Source organism: Copadichromis virginalis, unplaced genomic scaffold (genome assembly GCF_057382275.1).
Source record: "Copadichromis virginalis isolate Kocher_CV1m ecotype Utaka unplaced genomic scaffold, C_Virginalis_male_GT1.1 unmapped_scaffold_1, whole genome shotgun sequence".
In the NCBI taxonomy this organism is placed as follows: Eukaryota; Metazoa; Chordata; class Actinopteri; order Cichliformes; family Cichlidae; genus Copadichromis; species Copadichromis virginalis.
The window spans coordinates 964,936-980,373 of record NW_028188589.1 but is presented as its reverse complement, the minus strand read 5'-3'; the positions used below and the strand labels follow the sequence as shown (position 1 = coordinate 980,373).

Genomic DNA, 15,438 nt, shown 5'->3' with positions numbered 1-15,438 from the left:
CTGACTTTCCAAAAAGTACTCATTTATTTACAATATCAAAAATAAAAGTGCTACCTCTACCACACATTACTAAAGAGCACACTAGTCCGCGTAAACACGGGAGCATCCATTACAGGAGGAGTGCGAAGAAGAACAAAAAGGGGGTGACACCAGTCGTGAGACAGGAGGCGCCGCCATGTGGTGATACACTGCATTACAATAGCAACTGTTACATAGTCCCCCCCTGGTGAGAAAAAGGCTGTCCTCAGCCGTACACAGCTGAAAAAGCACACACCACACCTAACAATACCCTATACATAGAGGTTACAGTTAAGATTGGTGCACACACACAGGGCAAAAGACAATTTAAAAATGAAATTGGTAAAAATAAGACGAATATGTACAGTGGAAAATCAGTTTTCTTAGTTTTTTTCACTTTTTTCTTTTGTTCTTTTTTTTTTCTAAGTAAATGCCAAGAATGAACCTTAACGCACGAAAGAGCCATAAAACTGGATTAAGTAGAGCAAACAGAAACATCTACATATCATGACTCAAAGTAGCAATGCAACAAGACAGCATCAAACAGGTTTAACCAAAACATTTCACTTCAGATCAAGCCTGGTTGTGTGAAAATCATTAGTCCATCTTTTGTTGCTCCAGCCAGACGTAACTCTGGGGCAACGTCTGGGCCTGAGATTGTAATGTCCACCAGCAGCTGGGTGCTGGACAGATCTGGGTGAAACACTCTCTGGAACAGCGCCCACACCAGAAGAAGAGTCAATGTCCGGTAAATCAAAGGGGAATGGCTCAGAGTCAATGTCAGTGTCTGCAGGGGGGCCAGGGAGTTCAGACCCTCTGCGGTCTCTCTCTCAGCAGGCAATGAAACAGAATGTTCTTTGGAAGTGAGAGAGTCCCAGGTATGGAACGGTTGCATGTTCACAACATGATAAACACCTGCATCCACACCGGAGTCCACCCAAGTGAGCCTGTAATTAACATCACTGAGTCTCTGAGATACACACAATGGTCCCTGAAACAGTGGTGCAAGTTTAGCAGTAAAGTTAGACTGAGCGTCTGACCTGGGGTGCGTCTTAACTCTCACAAGGTCACCAACACGAAACGTGGCATGTCGATGTCTCAAGTCATAGTAATGTTTTTGTCTGTCATGGCTATAGTCCAAAGCTGCTTTGGCGTGGTCGTGAGCTTCCTGCAGGGAGTCTCAGGGTAAGGCACACCCGGTTCATCAACACCTGCTGTAGAAGGCTGAGTGATAAGGTCAAGCGGGGTGTCTAACTCACGACCATAAAGCATCATGGCAGGAGTCATACCTGTACTGTCATGGGGGGCGGTGCGCAGAGCAAAGCAAATCTGAGGGAGAAACTTGTCCCATGATGTGTGCTTATCACCTACATAAGCGCGGATTGCAGTTTTCAGAGTCCGGTTGACGCGTTCAGTAGCATTTGTCTGAGGGTGATATGCCGTAGTGAGTCTGTGCACCGAGCCTAAGGCAGAAACAACATGTTCAAAAAGCTCACTCACAAAAGGAGACCCTCTGTCAGAAATGAGGTAAGTAAGTAAGTAAAATTTTATTTATATAGCACATTTCTAGATAGAGATCACAAAGTGCTTTACAAGATATAACAGATTAAAAAGACAAAATACAAACAAAGTTAGCAAAAAGCAGTTTTAAAAAGATGTGTTTTTAGCTGTTTTTTAAAAGTAATCAATGAATCAGCAGATCTTAAGTCCTGAGGAAGGGAATTCCACAGTCTGGCGGCCACAGTAGCAAAAGCTCTATCACCCCTAGTTTTCAGTCTCGTACACTGAATGACAAGTAGGCCCTGACTACTCGACCTCAGAGACCTACTAGGGGCATAGGGCTGTAAAAGTTCAATAATATATGGTGGTGCTTGTTGTTGAAGAGCCTTAAAAGTTAAAACCAAAATCTTAAAATGGACTCTAAATTCGACAGGAAGCCAATGTAACTGCATAAGCAACGGTGTTATATGTGAATATTTAGAAGCTTTCGTCAAAAGTCTTGCTGCAGCATTCTGAACGATCTGCAGACGCTCCAAAGAACCTTTGTTTAGACAAGTAAACAGGGAATTGCAATAATCCAGTCGTGAAGAGATAAAAGCATGAATAACAATTTCCAGTTCGGTATAGGATATTATAGAGCTCAATTTAGAAATATTTCTTAAATGATAAAAGCAAGACCGAACAAGAGATTTAACATGACTATCTAACGTAAGAGCAGGATCAAGGATAATCCCTAAGTTCCTGACAGATGGTTTTACAAACGTTGAAAGAGGACCAAGAGCATTTATTATACTGGGTCTATGTCTATCTGGGGCACATAAGAGGACTTCGGTTTTATTTTCATTTAGTTGGAGGAAGTTTTCAGCCATCCAGCCTTTAATGGTTTCCAAGCACACATTTAAAAGCCGCAGCTTAGAAGCCTCTTCCGGTTTAAAAGATATATAGAGTTGGATATCGTCTGCATAACAATGGTAACAAATATTCTCAAAAGGGCTCAAAATGTGCTGGATAGGGAGTAAATAAACTAGAAACAGTAATGGCCCTAGCACAGAGCCTTGTGGCACACCAAAAGACGTGGGACGCAGAAGATGATCTATACTTAGAAACTGCCACAGAAGAATATCGTTCAGAGAGATACGAGGAGAACCATTTCAATGCAGTCCCAGAGACACCGACCCAGTGTTTCAGCCTGTTAAGTAAAATATAGTGGTCAACAGTATCAAAGGCCGACGTAAGATCCAACATTAAGAGAACAGAACATTTACCTGCATCGCTTTGTAACAAAATGTCATTAGAAACTCTAAGAAGGGCTGTTTCAGTGGAATGAACTTTACGAAAGCCAGATTGAAATTTGTCAAAAATACTATATTTATCTAAAACTGCTGTAAGCTGCTTAGCCACGATCTTCTCTAGAATCTTAGCAATTAACGGAATTTTTGAGATCGGTCTATAATTGCTAGTGAGAGATGGGTCCAGCATAGGCTTTTTTAACAAGGGATGTATAACAGCAGTTTTAAAATAGGCAGGGACTATGCCCGAGGCCAAGGAGGTATTAATTATAGTAAGAATACAGGGAGCAGTAGAGTAAAAGACATTTTTGAATAATGATGCAGGTAAAAAATCAAGAGAGCAAGAGGATAATTTTGTTGCACTAACTATTTTTCCCAGCTCTGGTAGTGAAACAGGTGAAAAACCTTCTAAAACAACAGGCCGAGCTGGCGTGGGAACAGACAGCGCAGACGCTGAAAAAGACAGGTTTTTCCCTATGTTGCTAATTTTTTCTAAAAAGAAAGCAAGAAAAGTTTCACAATCTTACACAGAAGAAATAATAGCAGCAGGTGGAGCAGGAGTAATAATATTAGTAATAGTATCAAATAAAACTTTAGGATTACCTCTGCTCTTTGAAACCAACTGAGAAAAGTAAGCAGCCCTCGCAACTCTAATAGCATTGTCAAAGGAGGCTAAAAGATCCTTTAAATAAAGGAGATGAACATTTAAGTGGGTTTTCCTCCATAACCGCTCAGCTTTACGACAGTTACGTTTTATAAGACGAATGTTGTCATTTAACCAGGGTACAGACTTGGAAACAGGCACAGGTCTCATTTTAATCGGACAGATTTCATCTAAGATCGAAAGACAATGATAATTGAATAGATCTATAGAAAAATCAACATCGTTTTGTGGGGATAATGTTAAATTAAAAGCATCAGAGAACTTCTGTGCTGTGGAGGAGTTTAAAGTGCGGGAAATAACTGTCCGATGAACAGGAGACATAGGCTCATAAAAAGACATATTAAAAAAGACACAATAATGGTCAGAAATAAAAATGTCCTTAGAATAAATATAATCAATATTCAGACCCAAAGAAAAAACAAGGTCCAGTGTATGGCCTTTGTTATGTGTGGGGCCAGATACATGTTGGATAAAATGAAAAGAGTCCATGATGCTGGTAAAACCCCTAGCAAAGAGGTCGGACTCATCATCAACATGTATATTAAAATCCCCCACAAGAAGCAATTTAGACAACCTCATAGTAGAGGACAGAAAATCACTAAACTCGGCTAAAAACGAGCTGTTTGGGCCAGGAGGGCGATAAACCAACGCACAGTAAAAAGGATCCTTCTTTCCGATTTTGATGAGCTGCAGTTCAAAAGACAGAAAGTGTCCAACTTTCACTGAACGGCAGTTAAAACGGCTCCGAAATGCCACCGCGAGGCCTCCTCCACAACCAGATCCTCGAGGCTGGCTAATGACAGAGAAGCCATATGGGCACATTTCAATAGTAGCCGAATAATAAATAAAAAACATTGTTGTTGGAAGAAGCTCGAGTTTCTCGAATTAAAGGGCGTAAATTCTCGGGATCAGAGCCTTCACGTTCATATATTCCACTCACCGAGGGGATGAAAAGCCAGTCGACAGGAGAGTCTGGATGAACCCTTCTGAGATAACACGGCCTCGGAGAGCCGGGCCCCCTATATCCAAGTAGGGCCTTGGGAGACAGATTCCTCTCCATATAGCTGTCATGGTAAGTGGGTGTACCATGCCTAGCAAAAATGTCAGTGACGAATTTACCAGCTGCTACCTGAGATGTAGCTTCTTTGACAGCACTGGCTTCAACCCATTTAGTCAAATAGTCAACAAACACGATCAAATAAGCATTACCAGTGGGGGTGCGGGGAAGTGGCCCAACAAAATCCACACCCACATACTGCCAGGGTTTCTGGGGGACAATGGGAACCATAAGACCGGCTGCTTTTTTCTGACTTGGCTTGGTGAGTTGGCACACTGAGCATGAAATCACATAGCGTTTCACATCAGCTGCCATTTTGGGCCAGAAAAACCTAAAACGCAGTCTAGCCAATGTCTTAGAAACACCCAAGTGACCTGCTGTGGGGTGGTCATGGTAATAGTCCAGCAAGGTGCCTCTCATGGAAGTAGGGGCAAACAGTTTCAGCTCTTTCAAAGGGTGCAAAGCACATGTGGACTTGGGTTCTCTGTGATACAAAAGAGAGTCATACACAACATACTGTAACAAGGTGGCATTGTCCGAGCTGTTCAGAGAGTCTGCTTCAATGTCTCTGAGGAGTGGACCTGTGACATGATCGTCTAACTGCAGCTGTCTGAATTGTGAACGGTCAGCCAGAATGACGGGGGGCAGAGTACGAATGTCCAGGCTGCCCATAACAGCATGATCTGGTAAAAGATCAGTCGGCCTGTCACAGGTCAGAGGCAAAGGGTTGCGTGACAGTGCGTCGGGAACTTTGTTCTGTGCACCAGGTTTGTGCACTATTGTGAAATCAAAGTCCTGCAAACGAAGTGACCAGCGGGCGAGTCGGCCCGTTGGGTTTTGACGAGGGCGGAAGTGTTCCAGAGCCCATATCACAGCAAGTCACTCATTCTCTGAAGTGCAGTAGGGGAGTTCAGCTTTGTGAAGGGAGCGACTAGCAAAAGCCACAACGTACTCACGACCCTTGTCATCCTTTTGCATCAACACTGCCCCAAGACCAATGTCACATGCATCGGCATGAATGGAAAAGGGACGGTTGAAGTCTGGAAATGACAGGATCGGGGCTGATGTGACATGATCCTTCAAAGTGTCCATGGCCCTTCGACAGCTGTCATCCCAGTGGAAAGCATTGTCCTTTCTGGTGATGGCGTGAAGAGGTTCGGCATGGCGGGCATAATTCTGAATGAAGCGTTGATAATAGCCAGTCAAGCCAAGGAACTGACGGACGTGTTTCACTGAGGTTGGGGTATCAAACTCCTTAACCGCCTTTACTTTGTCCGGATCGGGCTTAACACCTGATGATGTGATGCGGTACCCGAGAAAGGTGAATTCATCGAGGCAGAATTGGCACTTTTTGAGCTTCAACGACAAGCCAGCAGCCTGGAGTCTGCCCAGCACCTCCTCAAGATCCACTAAGTGCTGTTCAAAGGTAGGTGAGGCGATAACAATGTCATCCAGGTAGACTGCGCACGTTTTGTAAATGAGGCCAGCAAGCACACAGTTCATGAGTCTCTGAAAAGTTGCAGGTGCGTTGCAGAGCCCAAAGGGCAGCACCCGAAACTGGAAGAGACCGCAGTGAGAGATGAAGGCAGTTTTAGGCTTCAAGTCCTCTGCTACAGCAACCTGCCAATAGCCTCGCGCTAAGTCCAATGTCGAGACAAACTTTCCTCTTGCCAGAAAGTCCAAAGACTCATCTACACGAGGCAGGGGATAAGAGTCTTTTCGGGTAACTTGGTTGAGCCCTCGAAAGTCCACACAAAACCTTGGTTCCATGGCCGCTCTATTTACAATGACTACAGGAGCTGCCCAAGGGCTTGTGGAAGGTTCAAAGATGTTGTCCTTCAACATTTGTTGCACTTGTTCTTCAATCACACGTTTCTTAGCAGGTGACGTGCAATAGGGTGGGAGATTGACAGGTGTTGCATTGCCAGTCTCTATGGCGTGCTCAGTGAGAGCCGTTCGACCAAGTTGACCATCAAACAAGGAGCTAAACTTGCTGAGCAGATTTAGTAAAGCATCCTTGTTGTTCTCTGAGAGACTTGCTTCAGACAGTTTGGCTGTTAAGTCGGAGCGAACCAAGTCCAAAGACATCAGTGTTCCAGGTGAATGTGAGTAATCATTTTGAAGGTCCTCTTCATTGTCTGCGAGTGGGCAGGGGATGTCCTCAATGTAGACTCGTCTAGTGGGAATGTGAATAGAAACAGAAGCTCTTGCCATAAAATCCATTCCCAGAATGAAAGGAGAGGACAAATCTGGTATTATGGCAAAACGCTGGTAAAAGTTCTTGTTCATGAATATTGAGCCAAATAACACCAACAGGGATACAGGGAGCATTATTGGCGAGGTTAACTGCAGGACCATTCCACTCACTTGTGTTTCTAGGGTAAGAGTCATTTACTTGAATGAGATCTGTTCGTACAGCCGAGAGGGTAGCATCCACAGATGAAGCATTGAAGTTCACTTTCGTTCTTAGTGGGGTATTCCAGTGGACTTGTGAAAAATTGTCTTCCAAGTGTCCAAGACTGTGTCCACCCTGTAGTGAATCGGGCGTGTGAGGCTCCGTTAGTAATTGGGGGAAGGTTGGCCTCTGTGAAATGTCCTCCCCCCCCCCCCTGTAGTTTCCCGACTGCCTGTATTGTGGCTGGGATGTGGTGCTGCTTAATTCCACCTTTTCATGGCCAGGGTCAGAGGGGCCAGGTGCTGGCAATGGCTGGACTGGGCCATGCCTAGTGGTGTTCGAGGCTCGTTGTGGGTGTTACAGTTTGGGCAGGTGCGTGTAGTGAACCCTGGCTGAGAGCATTTGAAGCAGTAAGGTTCAGGCTTATAGTTGTCTTTGCTACATAAAGCAGGCTGTGGTCTTTGTGGTCCAAGCACTGAGTGAAGCTCATGAGCACGTAGCAGCAGGTCCATTACAGAAGTGACATTAGCGCCATACAGGGCAACTCTGTATTTTTCGAGAGCATGTTTACTAATTAGGTCAATTCTGTCTTTTTCAGGTGGGGGGCTCTTCAGTTTGTCAAACTCACTCAACATGTGGGCGACAAAGGTTGGGAGTGGCTCGTCCTGAGCCTGAACACGATCCAAAATTCCTCTCAGGATGCATTCTTCGTTGTCGGAGGGCAGAAAAACTGTCTTAAACAGTTGACAGAATTGAGCCCATGATGTGATGTGGGAGCTCAGTGCCTTGAACCATTTCCCGGGCTCTTTTGCAAGAAAGTGTGGCAGTTCGTTTAGCAATTGCCCATCAGTTAGGTTCAATGAGGCTTTGTATGTGCCAACTGCATTTAACCAGTCCTCAGGTTGCACTTTTCCGTCCCCAGCATACACAGGAGGCTCCAGTTTTGCGTGATGTAAAGCTGCCGCAATCACTCTGGAAGTGCTGCTGAGTTTAAGTGAGTGAGATGGGAGGAAAGGATTTGTAGGTTGAAATGGGTTGCTGGGCAGGAACGGATTGGTACTGTTGGTGGGTTCAGTTTTGTCCATCACATGAACATGAGGTGTCGATGTGGCCATTGGGAAAACAGGAGACTGTGGGACTGCAGGAGGGGGAGAGTTCCCCGTTGTGAGTTGGTCCCACTGCCTTAGTAAACTCTGCTGTATGTTCAGTGAGTCACGTAAACAATCACTAAGCTTATTCACCTCAGTTCTTAACTCCACCACTTGTTGGCTAAGGCTAGGAGTCACATTTTCAACTATCTGGCACATAGGTAACGAGGTAAGTTCCATGTCTGAGTCAGAGTCGTCTGGGCAGTGTGCCATTGCGATTTCAAAAAAATTAAGCCGCTCCAAGGCACAGCGCAGTTATTGATATAGCAGTAAAAGAGTCACTTAGGTCAGACTAGAAAGACAAAACTGCAAAAATGCGTTCAAGATTAAATTTAGAAAAACCACATATAAAATTTCGCCCAACAACTGAAATTAGACTGGAGTGATCAGAACCATGTTATTACAATAGCATATCTGCAACACTAGAGCTCAATGCAAGATTAGTTTTAAGTCGTTTCGTTATACTGAGCCGAAGACCAGCACCAACGGTTGTAGTCGGCCAAGCTATCACTTACATGTGCTACAGTCAGTCTCAGCAGAGGGAAAGGGGAATGAAAAGCCAGCAGAAATGTTCATGTCCAGGCTCTCCACAGAAGAATTAATCCTTAGAAGACGAAACCAACAAATAATAAAAAATCCACGGAGTCCATTCGCGTCGCGGAGTCAGCTTCTCTCTTTTTCTTTCTCCCAAGCGGAGCAGCGGCACACCACGGTATCCAGAAATTAGTCGGGTCCCACCTGAGCTGAGGCTGCGGCCATGGCTGGAGAAAACGTCCGAGCGTCCGCAAAACTGGGGGGATTTCCGAGACAGTTCACGTGCTAGAAGAGAAGAATCCTCGGCGGGATGCAAAAATTGTCTGAAGTCCAAGGGGAAAAAGTTCGGGCACCAGTTGTAACGTGCAGTGGAGATGAAGCCAGCCGCAGAGGTGTGCAGGTGGATAGCGAATGAGAAACAGCTTCTGACTTTCCAAAAAGTACTCATTTATTTACAATATCAAAAATAAAAGTGCTACCTCTACCACACATTACTAAAGAGCACACTAGTTCGCGTACACACGGGAGCATCCATTACAGGAGGAGTGCGAAGAAGAACAAAAAGGGGGTGACACCAGTCGTGAGACAGGAGGCGCCGCCATGTGGTGATACACTGCATTACAATAGCAACTGTTACAATATAAATATTGTTCTGAGAGGCTTTTTGTTGGTTGAGTCTGAAATTGATTGTATTTATAATTTATATCCTTATAAAAAGGCAGAAATATGGTGTTTTATTAATAAACTTACATTTATGGATATAAAATAGCTAAAAGTATTAATTTTTTTATAAAAAAACATTTATCATTCTTCCTGGGGAACTTAAAGAAAAAGAATAAAACATTTTCCCATCGTAAAGAAAACTCCCTTAAAATATGGACAATAACAAAACTGCTAAATTCTTCCAGAATCTCTGTGTAGAGGAACCAAAAGAGATGTGCCACAGTTTCTGGATGATCCCCACAGAAAGTTCAATTAGTATTTATGTCTCTTTTAAATGTTACCATATAGTGACTGGCTGGGTAACATTTATGAAGAATTTTATATGAGATTTCCTTCACCTTGTTCACAATTAGATATTTATGGGATCATCCAGACTGTCTTCCAGGTGATATCTGGAACATGTCGGTTCCAGTAAGATATTCTATATATGGGAGAGACATGATATCTTCTTGGAATAAACTACGTATTCTCTTATTGCTGTTACCAAGTTCCTGTGAAAAGCAGATTTTTCCCACTGCTGACTCAGCTGGATCAGGGAGAGTGACTGAGGCAGATATTGAGCTGTCAGTGTTTTTATATAACATTAAAGTCCCTGAGGGTATGGCACCAAGCACCATTGAGAATTCCCCAACAGTGTTTGACAAGTTTGACAAGCATCTTGACTTTTGGTCTTTGGATGTTAACAGTCCTGGGCATGTGACTTCTTGTTTAACAGAAATGTTACAGAGAGCATTTGCAGTGCAGCCTTTAATTGCTAGTAATTCACATTTTTTTAGATTTCGACATAAAGCAGATGCCTCAGAGAAATCACTAATAACACTAAGGGCTGGACGGATTTGATTTGCATTCTTCAAGAAGAGTGTGGTGTCATCAGCTAGCTGGCTGATGATGAGCTCCTTATCAGCTGTGCTGATTCCTTGTATAACAGGTCAAATCTCGGGGTGGAGTCTTAATCGTTTTAATTGAGCTATTGCCATTCGTGTACAAGGTTTTGATAGCTTTACAGAAAAATGCCAAATTTTTCCAAAGACTGGAAAATAAATTGATGTTCAATTGTATCAAAAGCCTTTTAAAAATCCAGGAAGAGAATGAAGCTATAGTCAGATACCAAATCAGAGTAATCAAGTAGATCTAAAACCAGTCTCATGTTCTTAGAAAGGTGTCTGTTTCTCATAAAGCCTGATTGTGTCTCATCGATAATTGTGTCCAAGAACTCTTTCATTCTGTTAGCAAGTACTAAAGCCATAATCTCATAGTCATCATTAGGGATGGGTATCGTTTAGGTTTTATCCGATACCGGTGCCAAATCGGTACTTTTGAAACGGTGCCGGTGCTCAAACGGTGCTCAAACCGGTGCTTAAAGAATGGAGAACACAAAATTGGTCCAAAAACCTCTCATGTTCAGCTGGTTTTGTGTAAAAAGATAACAATGTTAGCCTTTTCTGCCGCTATGGGGCATATATGGTATCACTCTTAGCTGGAAGCAGTGCTTAACCAATGGAAAAAATACAAACTTTATCCAAAAACCTCTCATGTTTAACTGTTTCCCTCTTTTTCTTTGGTCATTTTAGCCTTTTTGGCCAGGGTGAAGGGAGTATCTGCCATCAAACAAGAAGACAGCCGCATGTAGCTATGATGATGTTTGCTAGTTCACCTTACATGCATTAATGTAATAACGTGGTTAGCCTACTCAACGTAAATTACACGCGAACAACAGAGAAGAACGGCTGCTGCTGCCATCAAATACGGTGCATTTCTCGGCTTTAAAAAACCCGCTATGCGTCGCCAGGTGTTTCATCGGATTTGAGGTGTTACCTCCTTTGACAGTATCACAGTATCAGCTTAAAGCACTTGTTGCAGGCTGCTGAGTTTGCATATTTTGCTGTGAAGTACAGCCAGACTTTTGACCGCTTCGTCTTGGGCATTTCTAATCGGTAGCTCTGCTCTAACAGAACGTACGTACCTGGCCCCGCCTACTATCCTCGGAAACGTAAAATGATTGGCTAGAAGTGTATCAAGGCTCAGGAAAAAAAGCACCGAAATAAAGCACCGAAATGTGCGCTGCTTTTCGGTCTGGTTACTACCGTTTATGTCAGAACCGGTGCCATGACACCGGTACCCATCCCTAGTCATCATTGAGCAGACAGATGGGTCTCCAATTATCAATAAGAAGTAAGTCTTTGTTTGGCTTTGGAATAAGTGTTATGAGACCCTGAGCAAGAGTAGGAGGGAGGATGTTATTCTCTACACTTCCTATGAAAAGCTGCAGTAAGAACGGAGCCAGGAGATTAGAAAATGATTCATAAAACTCTGCAGTTAAACCATCTGTGCCGGGAGATTTGTTGGCCTTAAGTGCAGAAATAGGATTACAAACGTCCTCCACAGTCAGAGGGCTGTCACAGTGACTTCTATCTTCCACAACAATAGTTTTTAGGTTTTTAATATTATTGAGAAACAGCATTGAGACATATATATATATATATATATATATATATATTCTACTTTTCTAAATGATTGACTATTTCAATGGAGAACCTAAATGACACGGACCCGTGTTTGTTATTACATATCTCTATTTTGAATGTGACAAGTCTATCATTGCCTGTTATTCATAGGTATTAACAGAGTTTTTGGCCTTTTTTCCTCTATAACAGTTAATTGACTCTTTACAGTGGCCTGCTATGGTTAATAATAACATGTTCAGTCATGAGTGAAATCAAAGCTTTTCTTCACTTTAGCATTTAACATTCCCAACAATATAATGTGATACCTTAATTAAAACACAGCTAATAAAACACAATTTTCTTAATGCAAACATCAGTGACTCAACATTAGCAACCAAAGGGTTCAGTCTGCAGCTCACACTCATGTGAAGCTACAGCCTCCCCCTTTAGTCTCTGTCATCCTTCTGCTCCTGCACAAACAAAGCAAGACAAAACCTCCACCCTTCTTCTACAGGCTGGGTGAATTGTTGTGGACATTCACTAATCCTAAAGTCGGCACCATTTTTGTCTCAGTATCAAGTCAGTTAAACTTTTAGTCGTCAGTCCGTCACAGTCCAGTCACATGCATACATCCACACACATTCATACCAGATATTGCTGATAATGGAGTCTCACGCGCAGCCTATCCGGTTGTTCAGTGATGACGCGACGAATCCTACTTCCGGGTCTAAAGTAGTCTGCGTTTAATATGGCTTTTGTGTTGTTAACATGTTTAATGTTATGTATTTTCTTCTATTTGATCTCAAAAAGCTCCTAAAACAGTCAGTGATCCCTGTTGACCTCCCTCGGCTTTTATTACCACTAATCATTTATTTAAGCTCAGTCTTTAAAACCTTAGGATGTAACTACAGCCCAGCCTATGCAGCAGTATATGAATGACTAACCTCGTATTGTGGATGGATTATCTCAGTTGTTCTCCTGGCTGAAGTTTGGTCCTTTTACAGCATCCTGCCATGCGATTACATTTGTTTCTGACCACCGAGAACACTCACGGTAACTTTTATCGAGTGGAAAAAAAGTTAGCTTGTTTATATTATGCTAACATAGCTGTGTCGCTAGCGGTCACCTAGCACATCATTATATACCAGCTAGCCCAACTTCAGTAACCCTACAAACGTCACTGCTGTTTAGTTTTCTGTCTTCATTTATGTTGGAAGTGATAGCAGAGCTGTACGTTTTAATTTGTTTCCAAAACCCCGCAGTCAGGACATGCTATATTGTATTTAGATAGAAGCTAGCGAGCTAACTCCCTGCTAACTTCTAACTCCGTTAAATGTCATAAATTCCGTTTTCATGGATGCCTGGATGTTAAACTCAATTGTTACACCTGGTAGAGCAGAACGCTGATCATTTTATTAAAGATGAAAGACTTTAGACAGTTTTTCAACTCTCAGTAATGCCATAGTGATCGTTTGATATGTGGACCTGCAGCGGAGTTTAGACCCAGACACGGCTAGTGACGTCAGACTGAACAACCGGATTCGAGCCTCCATCACCAGCAGGATGACGTCATCATTTTAAAGGAAAACAGCTCCTTGTTTTTGGACTGGATTGACTCGCTGCAATCCTTTTAGGCTCAGGACTTCTCATGTGATCAATGTCACATATAAGTGAATTTCTCCCAAGCCCATTATAATCATGGAGAAAAACACTTTGCCACTGTTTCCAGTAAGAATATTTTATAGCGCTTTAAAGTTCAATCTCTCAGGCCTGGATTAAAGAGCTGATTTGTTAAATCGGGAACTCACAAAATACCAAAATATCACCACCGGTGGATCACACCTCTCAGATGTTCTTATCTCAGTGCACTGTAACAAAAGCACAAACAAACGCAACCAATAAAATACTAATAAAGTAACAAATACTGGGGCCCATTGCAAACATGTCCAAGCATAAAACCATCTTTCTCTCTCTTAGAGAAAGAAAACAATCCAAACCTCACTGATAAAATCAACCTAGTGTCAAGCAAAACCCAAAAATCAACCAAAACTTCACCAGAAAGTTTTCCTCCCTCCCGGGACAATATTGTGCAGGAATACAGGCACCGTAACTCCTTCTTGCACTGACAAAAACATGTTGGATTGACTTGATTCAATAGTGGACACTGGTTGCACACAAAGGTTTTGCTTTGGCAGAAACTTAAACAACTGAGTTAAATCAACACAACCTTTTCATATTCAGTAAAGCTGCATGTTGTGTTCATAAAACACGATTGAAACATGTTCAGATGGAGTAAGTTGAGCTCCTGGAACATTTTAATCCTTCAATTGAAATTGAATGGGTCTACAACAACTACCATCCTCCTATCTCTATCCTGGTTGCAGCAGGGCTGGGAAATAACCCTGAAGTGATAGGTTACCAGGCAGGGTACACCCTGGACAGCTCACCAGTCTATCAGATAGAAACACACAGCCGTTTACATTCATGGATAATTTAGCCCAGGACCTTCTTACTGTGGAGCAACAGCACTAACCAGCATGCCAACAATGGAGGAAATACAGGAAAGCTATGATTTCCTGTATTTGAGGCAGAATTCTTTTGTTCTTGCCCTTGACAGGTTAATCCACAATAAATAGCAACAGCATGCATGTGGTGTGTGTGTCGTTGTCTGCCTCTTATAACTCCAGTGATTTTCCTGTAGTTTGAAATCTTATGCGGTGTTGACACAATAATTTGTTGTAAACCAGGAAATTCCCAACTGTGGTAGAAAGCACAGCTTAGCCTTAGCAAATGTTCAAAGAAAAGTCGTCACTTCCTGATAAATATTGTCACACTGGGGTTTTTGCAAATGATATCAGTGAGCACTGTGTGGCAGCTGGAGTCAGACAACTGAAGCTCCCACAATCAAGACCACAAACAGCTTTCAAAGGAGATTTGAAGCTTTTCTGGCAGCAAGCTTCATGATTTATGGGACTGGAACTGGAACAGAAACTACCTGATCACCAATGGTGAGCTGGCATGGAATTATTTTTATGACATTTTATCAAAGTTATAAATAAGCATGCCCATTAACACATAGTGAGTGAGCATGTTGTCTTCCCACGCAGTGAACAGCGGATGCTAATGTTTTTGTCACTTTTTACAGAGTCAAACTCAAAGTAAGGTCAGTGCTTCCACGCTTTAAACGCTGCACGCTCACACTCTCTCCACACTCGATAGATTATCCATTGTTCATCTGCACACAGCTGCGGTTTTAGTAACGCAGTAACGCAGCGTGCTTACGGGAAAGTAACAGTAATCTAATTACCTTTTTTGCAATAGTAATCCCTCACTTTACTCGTTTCTTGAAAAAAGTAATCGGATTACTGCCCATCTCTGGTTGGAGCTGTGCACTTGTGGGTTCAACCTTGTGTACACGTTTATCTTTGCTGTGTGTACTTGTACCTCTGAGTGGAAGCTGAACTCTTGAGTTCGAGTATCGAAGCATCAGCTGTGACGTTAAAGTCCAAACAGCTCGTTCATTTGACGTGCAAATGAACGAAGGTAACGCCGTTTTCATGTGGATGTGTCACTGAGACACTTTCCACATCCACAGCTCACAAAATGGGAAAATTATAGAAGTATAACAATGAAGAAGTTACTATGTTACGGGTCCCAAGGATGAAG

The 15,438-nt window shown here is 42.8% G+C and overlaps 1 protein-coding gene across 1 annotated transcript; it reads right to left on the bottom strand.

The window, feature by feature from the left end:
* Positions 1-7,167: 7,167 nt before the first annotated feature.
* On the bottom strand, positions 7,168-8,524 carry LOC146679469 (uncharacterized). Its single transcript, XM_085450196.1, has one exon. It carries the CDS (start codon positions 8,282-8,284, stop codon positions 7,184-7,186), a length of 1,101 nt encoding a protein of 366 aa, XP_085306322.1. The 5' UTR covers positions 8,285-8,524; the 3' UTR covers positions 7,168-7,183.
* Positions 8,525-15,438: the final 6,914 nt, after the last annotated feature.